This window comes from Ranitomeya imitator, chromosome 4 (assembly GCF_032444005.1).
Source record: "Ranitomeya imitator isolate aRanImi1 chromosome 4, aRanImi1.pri, whole genome shotgun sequence".
NCBI lineage: Eukaryota > Metazoa > Chordata > Amphibia > Anura > Dendrobatidae > Ranitomeya > Ranitomeya imitator.
This window is the reverse complement of record NC_091285.1, coordinates 407,266,069-407,284,528: the sequence shown is the minus strand read 5'-3', so window position 1 is coordinate 407,284,528 and position 18,460 is coordinate 407,266,069. Positions and strand designations below refer to the sequence as shown.

Genomic DNA, 18,460 nt, shown 5'->3' with positions numbered 1-18,460 from the left:
CCCTACCCCACCATCCTTCATTGCCTTTCCTTTGTTATTTTCTTTCTTTCTCATTTCTATTTTCCCTACACCTCCCCCCCCCCCCCCCCCCCCCCTTTTTTTTTTTTTATGTTTTGTTTTACTAATCTCCCACAGGGGCTGGGACTCGGAGTCATCACATGCTGCCTGAAATTGGTGACCCCTGGTTTACTACTTATTATGGGAACCCAGATCGCCATAATTCTTGGACTTAGTGTCCTTTTGAATGTACTATCTGTTTTGCTTGTCGCTGTCTTCCCCCTGTCTGTCTCCTTCCCCATGTCTCCTTTTGGAAATAGTCGTTCTAATTTAAAAATAACCAAACACAGTGATGGGATAGAGGTTACTGTGATCTTAGTTTGCTGCCTCACGTTCATTAGCAATAGACACACATTCAATTATGTGTAGAGTCCTTTCTCACAATGTCCGGGGATTCAATTCGCCCATAAAGCGCAAGAAGGCCTTTCTTGATTATCAGAAACAGAAGCCTGATATAATATGTCTACAGGAGACTCACTTCACTAATTCCTCATTCCCAAAGTACTTTGACTCGCACTACTCACAACATTATTTGTCGTCCTGGGACCGCAAGAGGAGAGGTGTGGCCATCTTTATCAGAAATAACTTCCCACTCCACTACACTAACACATACTCAGACCCAGAGGGTAGATTTATCATCCTCCTCGGGACTTCCCAGGGCCTCAATATATGCATCGTCAATAGTTACTCTCCTGCTGAGGCTCAGACCCGCACCTTTCAACTAATACTATCAAAACTCGCCTCTCTCACGTACCAACACCTTATCTGGTGTGGTGATTTCAACCTTACTATAAACCCATCACTAGATAGCAGCTCCTTAAAGCGTACGGACATAACAAAAGCCGATAGGAAAAAGGTCCTCCAGCTGATGAGGGAAAACCATATTGCAGATGTTTGGAGGGAATTGAATGGGCTCACACGGGGATACACCTACTACTCGCCAGTGCAAAAATCCTACTCAAGAATAGACCTTCACCTAACCTCTACTGCAACCCTCCCCTCGATCCTCTTTTCTCGACATATCCCTTCATCATGGTCAGACCATGATGTTGTCCTATCAATGTTCAAATTTGACGTTGTAACCTCTAAACTATTCAAATGGAGGTTGAATGAATCCCTGCTTACTGACCCTACCATTTTAGCAAACATTAAAAAAGACCTGAATATCTACTTTGAAACCAATAACACTGGGGATGTTTTACCTGGCTTTGTGTGGATGGCACATAAAAAATTCATAACCGGATCTCTAATTAAAATGGCCTCTACTAAAAAGAAACAAAGATCGGAACAACAGTCACAATTAGAAAACAAACTTTCTAGGTTGGAGCAGGGAAACCAAACTAACACGTCGCTTTACTTAATCAAACAGATCCATGATGTTAAATTACAATTAAATGCGCTATTAACAAACAGAACTGAAAAAACATTGACATGGATTAAGTCATCTTTCTACAGACACGCTAACAAGCCCAGCAGCATGCTGGCTCGTATGCTCAGGAAAAGGGAACTTCTAAATAATATTCCCTCTATCAAAGACCCGTCTGGTCATATCACGGCTCACCCAGAGGTAATTTATAATACATTTCATAAATATTATCAAACGCTACATACTGCCCCCCAACCCCCCCTCTGCGGCGTCTCCATTCTTTCCTAGAAAAATTGGCACTTCCTAAAGTATCTACCTTAGCTGCTGCCTCCCTTCAGACACCTATCACTGCGGAGGAGGCAACACTAGCAATTAAAAACCTCAAAAAAAATAAAGCTCCCGGGCCTGATGGCCTTACTGCGATCTATTATAAAAAATTCGGGGACGTACTTACATCTCACATCCAACAATATTGTAATGCTCTACTAGATGGGAAGCAAATGCCATCTGAATTCTATACAGCTCATGTGACAATTATCCCTAAACCAAAGAAAGACCATTTATACCCCAAGAATTACAGACCCATCTCCCTATTGAATGTAGACCTAAAAATTTTCACGTCCATCATTACTACCAGGCTTAATGCCATTTTACCTGTGCTGGTCCATCGCGACCAGGTAAGATTTATACCTAAAAGGCAAGGCCCAGATAATATTAGACGAAATCTCAACCTCATACACTCAGCTAACCACCTCAAACAGTCCCTCTTGGTGCTGGCCCTCGATATAGAGAAGGCCTTCGACTCAATCTCCTGGTCCTACCTATTCGAAGTCTTTGCAACATTCGGCATTCCACCAAATATTATATCAAGCCTTAAGTTGTTATACGATAACCCTACGGCCTATTTAAAATTACCCTCTAATAAGCCTACGCCTATCAATATACAGCGAGGCACGAAACAAGGTTGCCCGCTGTCTCCTGCCCTGTTTGCACTAGCTATGGAGCCCCTGGCGGAGGCAATCCGAGTTAACCCCAATATACATGGGCCACGGGACCTGGGTGAGCAGTATAAGACAAGTCTTTTTGCGGATGACCTACTTCTGACGCTCACCAACCCAACTGTCACACTTCCGAATCTATTTACAGTACTACATGATTTTGAGATGATTTCAGGCCTTAAAATTAACATAGATAAGTCGGAGGCCCTATTCATCAATACCCCAGGAGAAGTGCAGAATAACATAGTTTCCCAATTTAAATTCACTAAAAAGGATCATTACCTAACCTATCTGGGAGTAAACTTTATCCCGCATAAGTTGTCCCTATTTAAATGGAACTACCTCCCATTAATAAAGAGTCTTCAATCAGATCTTACTAGATGGTCCTCCATGACACTTTCTTGGCTCGGTAGGTTACATGCCATTAAAATGGTCTCCCTTCCAAAATTTTTATACCTCTTCCGGTCCCTACCTATCCCGATACCGTCTAGGACACTACATGAGATCCATACCATGATCTCAAAATTCCTTTGGCTGGGAAAGAGACCCCGGATCAGACAAAAAACCCTATTTGGACACAGGAGGTTGGGTATTAGCCCAGTTAGCTTCGTCCTGCACTGATAAAGACACTCAACCTAGGTGGATTGGTTTAGAATCCTCCTTATTGGCACCTTTCTCCCTCCCAGGCCTTCTTTGGACTATGCAGAAACTCCCAAAAGGTCTACACATTGCAGCGCCATTCACTTTCCATTCCTTAATCATTTGGCGAAAAGAGAGGTTTAAGCATAATCTCCAATCTAAATCTTCCCTGTTGACGCACTTCTTCCATAATCCTGACTTTTTGCCAGGGCTGGATCCCCGCCCTTTCTCATGGTGGATCTCTAATGGCATTTTTACTTTAAGGCAGCTTTGCACCCCTTTCCACACGTTACTTACCCGACAAGAATTAATTCAAAAATTCACCCCACCAGCAAGAGAGGCATTACGCATATGTCAAGTATTCCATTTCGCTAACCAGATCCTACGGCATAGGGTTCCTCCGCGCCCTACTGGCTATGAACAAAGATGTATGATAGACCCCTTGGGAAGAGGAACCATTTCACTCATTTATTCATCCTTAAATGACTCCCAGGGAGATGAAAAACTAAAATTCATGGAGCAGTGGGAGGCAGATCTGAATGTATCGATGTCCCTAGAGGAATGGCGTAGAAGTTGAATTACACTCACCAGGGGAAGTTGCCAAACTTCGTTAATCGAGACATCTATTAAGCTCTTGCACAGAACCTACCTAGTTCCAAGTAAATTGCACGCCATATACCCTAGCATGTCAGATCGTTGTTTTCGGGGATGTGGGGCGTGGGGCGACCTAGAGCATGTCTGGTGGGGGTTCCCGGTGGTTTCAGCACTGTGGAGGGGGGTGCGGTCCGTGGTGGAGAGAATGATCGGCAAGAGAGTTCTATTAAACCCTACAGTGTTTCTTCTGGGGACTAAGGTGCCGGGTTTTTCTAATAAATTTCACAATTTGGTTGCCCAGCTCTGCATGGCAGCAAGACTACACATTGCGTCGAAATGGAAGACTCCTTCGCTTTCGATGATGTCGGTAATGGACAAGATGAACACCATACTTCTCTATGAACGTATACAAGCCACAAGAAATGATACATGGGACATCTTCTACCAGACTTGGCGACCCTGGATAGACTTGGATGTTAATAGTAACCTGGAGCAGACCTTATTATTATCCTTGTGATGGTTTTGATTCTATTTGCACTCATTCCTGTTGCATAATGCTCAATGGCTATTTAATCCCCCCCCCCCTCCTTATGTGTTTTCCTTCTTTGTCTATGTCTTACTGTTTTAAATGTTTACTTTGTATAAGTTTAGTCGTTCTTTTTATACGACTCATGTTCTTATGTTACATGATTTACAATTGAACAATAATCCCTTGCAAGGGAAAATGACTGTCAAATTTTATTGAGAAAATAAAAATCTATTGAAACTAGAAGAGGTATCTCTTTCCCTCCTCTGGAGGTCTGTAACCATTTCATTATCCTCCTAGTCAGACCCGTCTGAGTGGAGATCTTCTTTGGAGCTTAGCTGAATCTCTCACCTTTGCCTTTTGGCACGGGGGCCACCTTGGGACTATGGCCGTGAAGTGTGCGTAGGAAGAAGTCCAGAGATGCCTGAACCTCTTCCCTGATAATGGACCTCTTATATTGCTAACAGCGATAACTGCTCCTCCCTGATGATTTTGGTTGTGCAAGACTTGCATAGGTATTTTAACCAGGCATCCGGTAGTTTAATGCTGCAGACAGCGCATTTCCCTGCTTTCTTGCTATCATTTTTAGGTGCTGCAGAGGTGGATGCTCCCCTCAAAACAGAGTATATGCCATGTGTTTTAGTGTGGAATCAGGGGCCTGTCAGTGGGTATCTCTTCTACTCACGTACCTCTGGCCTTGATCCTCCATGCTCAAGCATACAGTAGGGCAGTCATACAGACATTTGGTAGCATTTTTATACCATACCGTTGTCAGACTCCCTTGTTGTTGTCCGGCTCCTTCCTGTTTGGTACACTTCCTGCGTTCCACTCTGAAACACATGCTGGCTGTGACCCTGAAGTGCTCTGCCCAGCCGCAGGGATGACGCCACCAGAAGTGTGCCCTGCCGTGTGTTCAGCATGTGGGAGGCAGACACCGGAGCCGAGAGCCCCTTCACGGGAGGAAGCGGCTTGCAACCCAGGAGCAGCGCTCACTAGGTAGGCTTAGGAACCCCCTTTCGGTGTGTGTCGGCAAGAGACCGCTTGACAGCAAAAAGGGAGAGGCTGGGCCCCCGATCTGCGCTGGGTCTGCCAGGTACAGCCAGGAGGGATACGCCGCCGGAGCTCTTCTCTCGTGGTTCCTATCCTCACTGGGACAGAGAAAACCACTGAGGGGTGGAGATGAGAGGGCCCATTTAACCTTTCAATGTTCCCTGTCCTAGCATGGATAATAAGGAATATCTCCATAGTGTTGTCAGGAGGGATGACATGGAAAAGAAAGCTGTGACGTAGCTTTACACCTACCACTCCATATGCCCCCTTCCTTCTCCCTCATTGCTCTTGAGGTCATATGACTTAACATTTGCTGCAATCCAGTTTATGGCTCAGTTTCTGCCCCATAGATACCTACCAGTGATTTCATTGCAAGACACATCCAGCTTCTGTAGGTGGATGTAACTACAGAGAATTTGAATATCATCTAATTTATGATCCTGAAAGAATAAGGATAACATATTACAAAGTGAAAATGTGTAGTATATGAAAAAAATACAAAACATTCACAATTTAATGGTTCATTTTCATGTTATGTAATTGGTATTGTTAGAAAGCATGAAAATAAGCAAATTTGCAATTGACTTGCCTTTTCTACCTACTTTCATTCTCCTGCTATGAGAACTTTCATCTTACATAGTGCACAAAATAAGAGATCAACCATCAGATTCTGGCCAAGTATGCGCAGTAGTTACATTTCATTTCTTAGCTAGTTCCTACTTATAAGGTCCAGCTGGTGGATGTGGGTGTCTGTTTGGCTAATAACAGTTCATTTTCCTTCTAGTTTTCTTCTCCTTCCTATTGTCCGTAACACCAGCCAAATATTTTTAATGCGAATAAGTCTTAGTAAGGGAAAACTTGTCACCCAAATAGCTAAACATACTGTAGGCATCCTCAAGTTGTTTCTTGAGTAGTGATGAGCGAGTGTACTTGTTGCTCGGGCTTTCCTGAGCACGCTCGGGTGACCTCTGAGTATTTGTAACTGCTCGGAGATTTAGTTTTCATTGCCTCAGCTGAATGATTTACAGCTGATAGACAGCTTGAATACATGTGAGGATTCCCTAGCAACCAGGCAACGCCCATATTACTCAGGCTGGCTATCAGCCGTAAATCATGCAGCTGTGTCAACAAAAACTAAATCACCGAGCAGTTACAAATACTCAGAGACCAACCGAAGCGTGCTCAAGAAAACCTGAGCAACGAGTATACTCACTCATCATTACTCTTGAGCAGTTCAGAGGAAAGCATTCTCCTTAGTTTACTCATTCCTGATTTCTGGCAGAGCGGGCTCTGCAACTTGAGTGACGGCTGTGGTGATTAGAGCTGTAGTATTAGTGCTATAAAGCCCAAGCACAAGATCTGCTGCTACACATTCACCTTTTAATGGTTTGCTCCAAGTCTACACTGTTGTAACCAAATTGACACATAGTGATAACGAGGAATTTGAAAAAGCACACCAATCCAGAGAGTAAATGGTGGTTTACAACTGCATGTCTCTTCAGAACAAATATGTACAAGGGACAAATGAGAGACACCTAAGAGATAGATGACCAAAACAGAAAAACCAAAGAAGGGAAGACCAAGGAGCGGATAAATTGTGAATTAAAATTGAGGGACAAAAAAAGAGTGAAAAAAACTCATTAGACCTATATCAATACCAAGCACATTAAAGGGGACCTGTCACCCCGAAAATCGCGGGTAAAGTAAGCCCACCGGCATCAGGGGCTTATCTACAGCATTCTGTAATGCTGTAGATAAGCCCCCGATGTTACCAGAAAGAGGAGAAAAAGACGTTAGATTATACTCACCCAGGGGCGGTCCCGCTGCTGGTCCGGTCGGATGGGCGTCTCTGGTCCGCTGCGGCGCCTCCCATCTTCATTCCAAGACGTCCTCTTCTGATCTTCAGCCACGGCTCCGGTGCAGGCGTACTTTGTCTGCCCTGTTGAGGGCAGAACAAAGTACTGCAGTGCGCAGGCGCCGGAAAGGTCAGAGAGGCCCGGCGCCTGCGCACTGCAGTACTTTGGACATCTTGGAATGAAGATATGAGGTGCCGCAGCGGACCAGAGACGCCCATCCGACCGGACCAGCAGCGGAACCGCCCCTGGGTGAGTATTATTATTATTATTATTATTATTATTTATTTATATAGCACCATTGATTCCATGGTGCTGTACATGAGAAGGGGTTACATACAAGTTACAAATATCACATACAGTAAACAAACTAACAATGACGGACTGATACAGAGGGGCGAGGACCCTGCCCTTGCGGGCTTACATTCTACAGGATAATCTAACGTCTTTTTCTCCTCTTTCAGGTAACATCAGGGGCTTATCTACAGCATTACAGAATGCTGTGGATAAGCCCCTGATGCCGGTGGGCTTACCTCACCCGCGATTTTCGGGGTGACAGGTTCCCTTTAATACAACTGATGCCTTTCCATGGCTGCTAATAGCACGTTTGCACTTTAAAATTCTATTTCTGATTGGCATTTTCCCCGTTTCACATTCTTTGCCATTATTTATATTTTATGTGCTGTTTATTATATACATGTTCTATACATTTTTTTATTTGATTTGTGCGCCTCCGTACAGCTTGCCCTCACACTTGTTTTCAATAAAGGCTTTTATATATAAAAAAGTTTTTTTCTCTCATTCTCATTCAATTTTAATTCACAATTTAACAGATCCTTGGTTTTCCCTTCTTTGGTTTTTCTGTCTCTTCAGAAGAAGAGAAGTAAAGGAGGGATTAGAGCAACTATCTGCTGAAAAGAAATTAATAGACTGGAGAGAGGTGACTGGGATGTTAAGAGTTAACCCCTTTCCAGGAAAGTAACTACTGCACTTTTGGCCAGGCACTAGAGGCCAGGCTCCACAGAAAGATAAAAATCTCTGATTGGAGGAGAATGAGAGCAGAAAAAGCAATAGCAATTGTGCTTATTTTCATAATAATAATAATAATAATAATATAAAAATAATAATAATAATAATAATATTTTCATGCTGTCAAACTAAATAAAATTTAAGAACTTGAGAAAACCCCTTTAAATGGCAACTAGTATCTAATATTACTGTTTACATTTTGATTATATAAGTATTAATTTTGTTAGACACTTGCCCTAAATCTTCAGAAACATGCATTAAATCTTCATTTTAATAACATCTGACAGTCATGCTCTCTGTTGTCTTAGAACCTTCACTACAGCAGAAAAGTGATAATTGAAATGTACTGTTGATACCGCTCATGTTACTGCTTTTAGATATAGAATACTATGTTATACTTCCTTTATCTGTAATGTTATAATTCACTTTATATTATATATGTATATTTTATGCATTGATTCAAGAAAAATCATTATTTTAACATATGTGTGGTCAAACATGTAGGTTCTGAATTATTTGCCGTTAATGAACACCATTGTGTGATAATTCACAAATTGGAATTTCACTGTTTTTTGTGAAAGTTTGCATCAGTTCATGAAAAGAACATGGTAACAACAGTGAACATTTGGTGTTCTTTTTATTGTGTAGAAAACAACAAATAGGACAAAATAACTGAAAACTTCAGTGTGCATAACTATTCACACCCTTAACCCCTTAATCCCATTATACGGATCCCGTCGAGGTGACCTGGGACTTAATTCCCAGTGACGGGATAGTACGTCCAGAGCGATCAGCTGCGCTCACGGGGCCGATTGCCGCTGGGTGTCAGCTGATTATTACAGCTGACATACAGCACTATGTGCCAGGAGCGGTCACATTAACCCCCGGAACACTGCGATCAAACATGATCGCAGCGTTCCGGCAGCGTTCTCAGGGAAGCACGCAGGGAGCCCCCTTCCTGTGCGATGCTTCCCTGTGACCCTCGGAGCGTTGCTCCGAGGGTCTCCTACGTCCTCCTCCCTGCAGGCCCTGGATCCAAAATGGCCGCAGGGGGCCTTCCGGGTCTTGCAGGGAGGTGGCTTGCAAGCGCCTGCTCAGAACATGCGCCAGCAAGCCTCCCTGCAGTGCCTGTGAGATCGCTGATCTGACACACTGCTTTGCAAAGTGTCAGATCAGCGATCTGACATTATAGTATGTTGTCTCCCCTGGGACAAAGTAAAAAGAAAAAAAATTTACAGGTGCAAAAAAAAAAACCAAATATATATTGTTCCAATAAATTAAATACATTTCTTTATCTAAATAAAAAAACAATAAAAGTACACATATTTAGTATCGCTGCGTCCGTAACAACCCGACCTATAAAACTGTCCCACTAGTTAATCCCTTCAGTGAACACCGTAAAAAAAAAAAAGAGGCAAAAAATAACGCTTTATTATCATACTGGTGAACAAAAAGTGGAATAACACGCGATCAAAAAGACATATATAAATAACCATGGTACCGCTGAAAACGTCATCTTGTCCCACAAAAAACGAGCTGCCATACAGCATCATCTGCGAAAAAATAAAAAAGTTATAGTCCTCAGAACAAAGCGATATATAATATTTTATATAAAATAGTTTTTATCGCATAAAAGCGCCAAAACAAAAAAAATATAAATGAGGTATCGCTGTAATCGTACTGACCCGAAGAATAAAACTGCTTTATCAATTTTACCAAACGTGGAATGTATAAACGCCCCCCCCCCCCACCCAAAAGAAATTCATGAATAGCTGGTTTTTGGTCATTCTGCCGCACAAAAATTGGAATAAAAGGCGATCAAAAAGTGTCACGTACCCGAAAATGGTACCAATAAAAACGTCAACTCGTCCCACAAAAAAACAAGCCCTCACATGACTGTGCACCAAAATATAGAAAAATTATAGCTCTCAAAATGTGGAGACGCAAAAACTATTTTTTGCAATAAAAAGCATCTTTTCGTGTGTGACGGCTGCCAATCATAAAAATCCGCTATAAAAGTAAATCAAATCCCCCTTCATCAACCCCTTAGTTAGGGAAAAACAATATTTTAAAAAATGTATTTATTTCCATTTTCCCATTAGGGTTAGGGTTGGGGCTAAAGTTAGGGTTAGGGGCTACAGTTAGGGTTGGGGCTACAGTTAGGGTTGGGGCTACAGTTAGGGTTAGGGTTGGGCTAAAGTTAGGGTTGGGGCTAAAGTTAGCGTTAGGGATGGGGCTAAAGTTAGGGTTTGGATTACATTTACAGTTGGAACTAGGGCTGGGATTAGGGTTAGGGGTGTGGTTAGGGTTATGGTTGGGATTAGAGTTAGGAGTGTGTTAGAGTTAGTGGTGTGCTTAGGGTTGGGATTAGGGTTAGGGGTGTGTTGGGGTTAGGGGTGTGGTTGGGATTAGGGCTAGGGGCATGTTCGAGTTAGGGGTGTGGTTAGTGTTATGGTTATGGTTGGGATTAGGGTTAGGGGTGTTTGGGTTACGGTTTCAGTTAGAATTCGGAGGTTTCCACTGTTCAGGCACATCAGGGGCTCTCCAAACGCAATATGGTGTCCGATCTCAATTCCAGCGAATTCTGCGTTGAAAAAGTAAAACAGTGCTCCTTCCCTTCCGAGTTCCCGTGTGCCCAAACAGGGGTTTACCCCAACATATGGGGAATCAGCGTACTCAGTACAAATTGGACAACAACTTTTGGGGTCCAATTTCTCCTGTTACCCTTGGGAAAATACAAAACCGGGGGCTAAAATATAATTTTTGTTGAAAAAAAAATGATTTTTTATTTTCACGGCTCTGCACTATTACTGTAGTAAAACACTTAGGGGGGTCAAAGTTCTCACAACACATCTCGATAAGTTCCATGGAGGGGTTTAGTTTCCAATATGGGGTCACTTGTGGGGGGTTTCTACTGTTTAGGTACATCAGGCGCTCTGCAAATGCAACGTGATGCCTGCAGACAAATCCATCTAAGTCTGCATTCCAAACGGCGCTCCTTCCCTTCCAAGCTCTGCCATGCGTCCAAATGGTGGTTCCCCCCACATATGGGGTATCAGCGTACTCAGGACAAATTGGACAACAACTTTTGGGATCTAATATCTCCTGTTACCCTTGGGAAAATACAAAACTGGCTAAAAAATAATTTTTGTGGAAAAAAATATTTTTTATTTTCACGGCTCTGCGTTATAAACTGTAGTGAAACACTTGGGGGTTCACAGTTCTCACAACACATCTAGATAAGTTCCTTAGGGGGGTCTACTGTTGTGAATTCTGTGGCTGAATTCACTCCTGTGGTCACAAGTGGTACTGCAGCTTCTGAGCTTCCTCCCTCAGGTGTTCTGGTGAGCTCGTTAACTGCTTCATTACTTAACTCCGCCTGATGCTGCTATCCTTGCTCCTTGTCTATGTTTCAGTGTTGGATCTGAGCTTCTCCTGATTGTTCCTGTGACCTGCTGCTCTGTATAGCTAAGTGCTTTTTGCTTTTTTGTTGCTTTTTATCTGTCCAGCTTGTCTTTTTTTTGCTGGAAGCTCTGAGACGCAAAGGGTGTACCGCCGTGCCGTTAGTTCGGCACGGTGGGTTTTTTTTGCCCCCTTTGCGTGGTTTTGCTTTAGGGTTTTTTGTAGACTGCAAAGTTCGCTTTACTGTCCTCGCTTTGTCCTAGAATATCGGGCCCCACTTTGCTGAATCTATTTCATCCCTACGTTTTGTCTTTTCATCTTACTCACAGTCATTATATGTGGGGGGCTGCCTTTTCCTTTGGGGAATTTCTCTGGGGCAAGTCAGGCCTATTTTTCTATCTTCAGGCTAGCTAGTTTCTTAGGCTGTGCCGAGTTGCCTAGGTAGTTGTTAGGCGCAATCCACAGCCGCTTTTAGTTGTGTTTAGGATAGGATCAGGTGTGCAGTCTACAGAGTTTCCACGTCTCAGAGCTCGTTCTTGTATTTTTGGGTATTTGTCAGATCACTGTGTGCGCTCTGATCGCTAAGCACACTGTGTTTCTGGATTGCCTTCATAACACCTGTCATTAGCAAACATAACAGTACAAGGAGCCAAAACTAATGATTCTCAATAGAGGGAAAGAAAAAGTTCTGACATCATTTTTTTTTTTTTTTCTGCTCTGTGTTCATTTTTTTTTCCCCTAGACATTTGGGTGATTCTGGACACAGGTGTGGACATGGATATTCAGGGTCTGTGCTCTTCAATGGATAATCTCGTTATAAATGTACAAAAAATTCAAGATACTACTGATCAGAAATCTATGTTAGAACCAAGAATTCCTATTCCTGATTTGTTTTTTGGAGATAGAACTAAGTTTCTAAGTTTCAAAAATAATTGTAAGCTATTTCTGGCCTTGAAACCTCATTCTTCTGGTAATCCTATTCAACAGGTTTTGATTATTATTTCTTTTTTGCGCGGCGACCCTCAAGACTGGGCATTTTCTCTTGCGCCAGGAGACCCTGCATTGAGTAGTGTCGATGCGTTTTTCCTGGCGCTCGGATTGCTGTACGATGAGCCTAATTCAGTGGATCAGGCTGAGAAAAATTTGCTGGCTTTGTGCCAGGGTCAGGATGATATAGAAGTATATTGTCAGAAATTTAGGAAATGGTCAGTACTCACTCAGTGGAATGAATCTGCGCTGGCAGCTTTGTTCAGAAAGGGTCTCTCTGAGGCTCTTAAGGATGTCATGGTGGGATTTCCTATGCCTGCTGGTTTGAATGAGTCGTTGTCTTTGGCCATTCAGATCGGTCGACGCTTGCGCGAGCGTAAATCTGTGCACCATTTGGCGGTACTGCCTGAGGTTAAACCTGAGCCTATGCAGTGCGATAGGACTATGACTAGAGTTGAACGGCAGGAATACAGACGTCTGAATGGTCTGTGTTTCTACTGTGGTGATTCCACTCATGCTATTTCTGATTGTCCTAAGCGCACTAAGCGGTCCGCTAGGTCTGCCGTCATTGGTACTGTACAGTCCAAATTCCTTCTGTCCATTACCTTGATATGCTCTTTGTCGTCGTTTTCTGTCATGGCGTTTGTGGATTCGGGCGCTGCCCTGAATCTGATGGATTTGGATTATGCTAAACGTTGTGGGTTTTTCTTGGAGCCTTTGCGGTGTCCTATTCCATTGAGAGGAATTGATGCTACACCTTTGGCCAAGAATAAACCTCAATACTGGGCCCAGCTGACCATGTGCATGGCTCCTGCACATCAGGAAGTTATTCGCTTTCTGGTGTTGCATAATCTGCATGATGTGGTCGTGTTGGGGTTGCCATGGCTACAAACCCATAATCCAGTATTGGATTGGAATTCCATGTCGGTATCCAGCTGGGGTTGTCAGGGGGTACATGGTGATGTTCCATTTTTGTCGATTTCGTCATCCACCCCTTCTGAGGTCCCAGAGTTCTTGTCTGATTATCAGGATGTATTTGAAGAGCCCAAGTCCGATGCTCTACCTCCGCATAGGGATTGTGATTGTGCTATCAATTTGATTCCTGGTAGTAAATTCCCTAAAGGTCGATTATTTAATTTATCCGTGCCCGAACACGCCGCTATGCGCAGTTATGTGAAGGAATCCCTGGAGAAGGGACATATTCGCCCATCGTCATCACCACTGGGAGCAGGGTTCTTCTTTGTAGCCAAGAAGGATGGTTCGCTGAGACCGTGTATTGATTACCGCCTTCTTAATAAGATCACTGTTAAATTTCAGTATCCCTTGCCATTGTTATCTGACTTGTTTGCTCGGATTAAGGGGGCTAGTTGGTTCACTAAGATAGATCTTCGTGGTGCGTATAATCTGGTGAGAATCAGGCAAGGAGATGAATGGAAAACTGCATTCAATACGCCCGAGGGTCATTTTGAGTATCTAGTGATGCCGTTCGGACTTGCCAATGCTCCATCTGTGTTTCAGTCTTTTATGCATGACATCTTCCGTGAGTATCTGGATAAATTCCTGATTGTTTACTTGGATGACATTTTGATCTTCTCAGATGATTGGGAGTCTCATGTGAAGCAGGTCAGAATGGTTTTTCAGGTCCTGCGTGCTAACTCTTTGTTTGTGAAGGGATCAAAGTGTCTCTTCGGTGTGCAGAAAGTTTCATTTTTGGGGTTCATCTTTACCCCTTCTACTATCGAGATGGATCCAGTTAAGGTCCAAGCCATCCAGGATTGGATTCAGCCGACATCTCTGAAAAGTCTGCAAAAGTTCCTGGGCTTTGCTAATTTTTATCGTCGCTTCATCTGTAATTTTTCTAGCATTGCCAAACCATTGACCGATTTGACCAAGAAGGGTGCTGATTTGGTTAATTGGTCTTCTGCTGCTGTGGAAGCTTTTCAGGAGTTGAAGCGTCGTTTTTGTTCTGCCCCTGTGTTGTGTCAGCCAGATGTTTCTCTTCCGTTCCAGGTCGAGGTTGATGCTTCTGAGATTGGAGCAGGGGCGGTTTTGTCACAGAGAGGTTCTGATTGCTCAGTGATGAAACCATGTGCTTTCTTTTCCAGGAAGTTTTCACCCGCTGAGCGTAATTATGATGTGGGCAATCGAGAGATGCTGGCCATGAAGTGGGCATTCGAGGAGTGGCGTCATTGGCTTGAAGGAGCTAAGCATCGCGTGGTGGTATTGACTGATCATAAGAACTTGACTTATCTCGAGTCTGCCAAGCGCTTGAATCCTAGACAGGCCCGTTGGTCGTTATTTTTTGCCCGCTTCGACTTTGTGATTTCGTACCTTCCGGGCTCTGAAAATGTGAAGGCGGATGCTCTGTCTAGGAGTTTTGTGCCCGACTCTCCGGGTTTATCTGAGCCAGCGGGTATCCTCAAGGAAGGAGTCATTGTGTCTGCCATCTCCCCTGATTTGCGGCGGGTGCTGCAAAAATTTCAGGCGAATAAACCTGATCGTTGTCCAGCAGAGAAACTGTTCGTCCCTGATAGGTGGACTAATAAACTTATCTCTGAACTTCATTGTTCGGTGTTGGCTGGTCATCCTGGAATCTTTGGTACCAGAGAGTTAGTGGCTAGATCCTTCTGGTGGCCATCTCTGTCACGGGATGTACGTACTTTTGTGCAGTCCTGTGGGATTTGTGCTAGGGCTAAGCCCTGCTGTTCTCGTGCCAGTGGGTTGCTTTTGCCCTTGCCGGTCCCAAAGAGGCCTTGGACACATATTTTGATGGATTTCATTTCTGACCTTCCCGTTTCTCAAAAGATGTCAGTCATTTGGGTGGTCTGTGATCGCTTTTCTAAAATGGTCCATCTGGTGCCCTTGGCTAAATTGCCTTCCTCCTCTGATTTGGTACCTTTGTTCTTTCAGCATGTGGTTCGGTTGCATGGCATTCCTGAGAATATTGTTTCTGACAGAGGTTCCCAGTTTGTTTCAAGGTTTTGGCGAGCCTTTTGTGGTAGGATGGGCATTGACCTATCCTTTTCCTCGGCTTTCCATCCTCAGACTAATGGCCAGACCGAACGAACCAATCAGACCTTGGAAACATATCTGAGATGTTTTGTTTCTGCAGACCAGGATGATTGGGTGTCCTTTTTGCCGTTGGCTGAGTTCGCCCTTAATAATCGGGCCAGCTCGGCTACCTTGGTTTCTCCATTTTTTTGCAATTCTGGGTTCCATCCTCGTTTCTCTTCAGGACAGGTTGAGTCTTCGGACTGTCCTGGTGTGGATTCTGTGGTGGATAGGTTGCAGCAGATCTGGACTCAGGTAGTGGACAATTTGATCTTGTCCCAGGAGAAAGCTCAACTTTTCGCTAATCGCAGACGCCGTGTGGGTCCCCGACTTCGTGTTGGGGATCTGGTTTGGTTATCTTCTCGTCATATTCCTATGAAGGTTTCCTCTCCTAAATTTAAACCTCGTTTTATTGGTCCGTATAGGATTTCTGAGGTTCTCAATCCTGTGTCTTTTCGTTTGACCCTCCCAGACTCCTTTTCCATACATAATGTATTCCATAGGTCGTTGTTGCGGAGATACGTGGCACCTATGGTTCCATCTGTTGAGCCTCCTGCCCCGGTTTTGGTGGAGGGGGAATTGGAGTATATTGTGGAGAAGATTTTGGATTCTCGTGTTTCTAGACGGAAACTCCAGTATCTGGTTAAATGGAAGGGTTATGCTCAGGAAGATAATTCCTGGGTTTTTGCCTCTGATGTTCATGCTTCCGATCTTGTTCGTGCCTTTCATGCGGCTCATCCTGGTCGGCCTGGGGGCTCTGGTGAGGGTTCGGTGACCCCTCCTCAAGGGGGGGTACTGTTGTGAATTCTGTGGCTGAATTCACTCCTGTGGTCACAAGTGGTACTGCAGCTTCTGAGCTTCCTCCCTCAGGTGTTCTGGTGAGCTCGTTAACTGCTTCATTACTTAACTCCGCCTGATGCTGCTATCCTTGCTCCTTGTCTGTTTCAGTGTTGGATCTGAGCTTCTCCTGATTGTTCCTGTGACCTGCTGCTCTGTATAGCTAAGTGCTTTTTGCTTTTTTGTTGCTTTTTTTCTGTTCAGCTTGTCTTTTTTTTGCTGGAAGCTCTGAGACGCAAAGGGTGTACCGCCGTGCCGTTAGTTCGGCACGGTGGGTTTTTTTTGCCCCCTTTGCGTGGTTTTGCTTTAGGGTTTTTTGTAGACTGCAAAGTTCGCTTTACTGTCCTCGCTCTGTCCTAGAATATCGGGCCCCACTTTGCTGAATCTATTTCATCCCTACGTTTTGTCTTTTCATCTTACTCACAGTCATTATATGTGGGGGGCTGCCTTTTCCTTTGGGGAATTTCTCTGGGGCAAGTCAGGCCTATTTTTCTATCTTCAGGCTAGCTAGTTTCTTAGGCTGTGCCGAGTTGCCTAGGTAGTTGTTAGGCGCAATCCACAGCCGCTTTTAGTTGTGTTTAGGATAGGATCAGGTGTGCAGTCTACAGAGTTTCCACGTCTCAGAGCTCGTTCTTGTATTTTTGGGTATTTGTCAGATCACTGTGTGCGCTCTGATCGCTAAGCACACTGTGTTTCTGGATTGCCTTCATAACACCTGTCATTAGCAAACATAACAGTCTACTTTCCAAAATTGTGTCACTTGTGGGGGGTTTCAATGTTTAGGCACAACAGTGGCTCTCCAAATGCGACATGGCTTTCCATCTCAATTCCTGTCAATTTTGCATTGAAAAGTCAAGCGGAGCTCCTTCCCTTCCGAGCTCTGCCATGCACCCAAACAGTAGTTTACCCCCACATATGGGGTGTCAGCGTAGTCAGGACAAATTGTACAACAACTTTTGTGGTCTAATTTCTTCTGTTACCCTTGGGAAAATAAAAAATTGGGGGCGAAAAGTTCATTTTTGTGAAAAAATATGATTTTTTATTTTTACGGCTCTACATTATAAACTTCTGTGAAGCACTTGGTGGGTCAAAGTGCTCACCACACATCTATATAAGTTCCTTAGGGGGTCTACTTTCCAAAATGGTGTCACTTGTGGGGGGTTTCAATGTTTAGGCACATCAGTGGCTCTCCAAACGCAACATGGCGTCCCATCTCAATTCCAGTCAATTTTGCATTGAAAAGTCAAATGGCGCTCCTTCCCTTCTGAGCTCTGCCATGCGACCAGTGGTTTACCCCCACATTTGGGGTATCGGCATACTCAGGACAAATTGTATAACAACTGTTGGGGTCCAATTTCTCCTGTCACCCTTGGTAAAATAAAACAAATTGGAGCTAAAGTAAATTTTTTGCGAAAAAAAGTTAAATGTTCATTTTTTTTTTAAACATTCCAAAAATTGCTGAGAAACACCTGAAGGGTTAATAAACTTCTTGAATGTGGTTTTGAGCACCTTAAGGGGTGCAGTTTTTAGAATGGTGTCACACTTGGTTATTTTCTATCATATAAACCCCTCAAAGTGACTTCAAATGTGATGTGGTCCCTAAAAAAACGGTGTTGTAAAAATGAGAAATTGCTGGTCAACTTTTAACCCTTATAACTCCCTAGCAAAAATGCTGATGTAAAGTAGACATGTGGGAAATGTTACTTATTAAGTATTTTGCGTGACATATCTCTGTGATTTAAGGGTATAAAACTTCAAAGTTGGAAAATTGGGAAATTTTCAAAATGTTCGCCAATTTCCGTTTTTTTTCACAAATAAACGCAAGTAATGTCAAAGAAATTTTACCACTAACATAAAGTACAATATGTCACGAGATAATGTCAGAATCATCAGGATCCGTTGAAGCGTTCCAGAGTTATAACCTCATAAAAGGGACAGTGGTCAGAATTGTAAAAATCGGCCTGTTCATTAACGTGCAAACCACCCTTGGGGGTTAAGGGGTTGAAGTCAGAACTTTGTAGAGGCTCCTTTTGCTGCACCTTTCCGCACCTTGCTACTGGGATTTTTGCCC

General features: G+C 43.6%; 1 protein-coding gene across 3 annotated transcripts in view; it reads right to left on the bottom strand.

Moving 5' to 3' along the window:
* Positions 1 to 18,460, bottom strand: part of LRGUK (leucine rich repeats and guanylate kinase domain containing) — a 125,965-nt gene that overhangs the window by 82,833 nt on the left and 24,672 nt on the right. The window contains exon 3 of one of the 3 annotated variants that reach the window (XM_069765361.1): positions 5,589 to 5,670. The exons of 1 other annotated variant lie outside the window; for it this stretch is intronic. In XM_069765361.1, the coding sequence (XP_069621462.1) occupies positions 5,589 to 5,670 (82 nt within the window). Of the gene's footprint in view, positions 1 to 5,588; positions 5,671 to 18,460 lie in introns of those variants that run through there. One more of the 3 variants, XM_069765363.1, reaches the window with a different exon arrangement.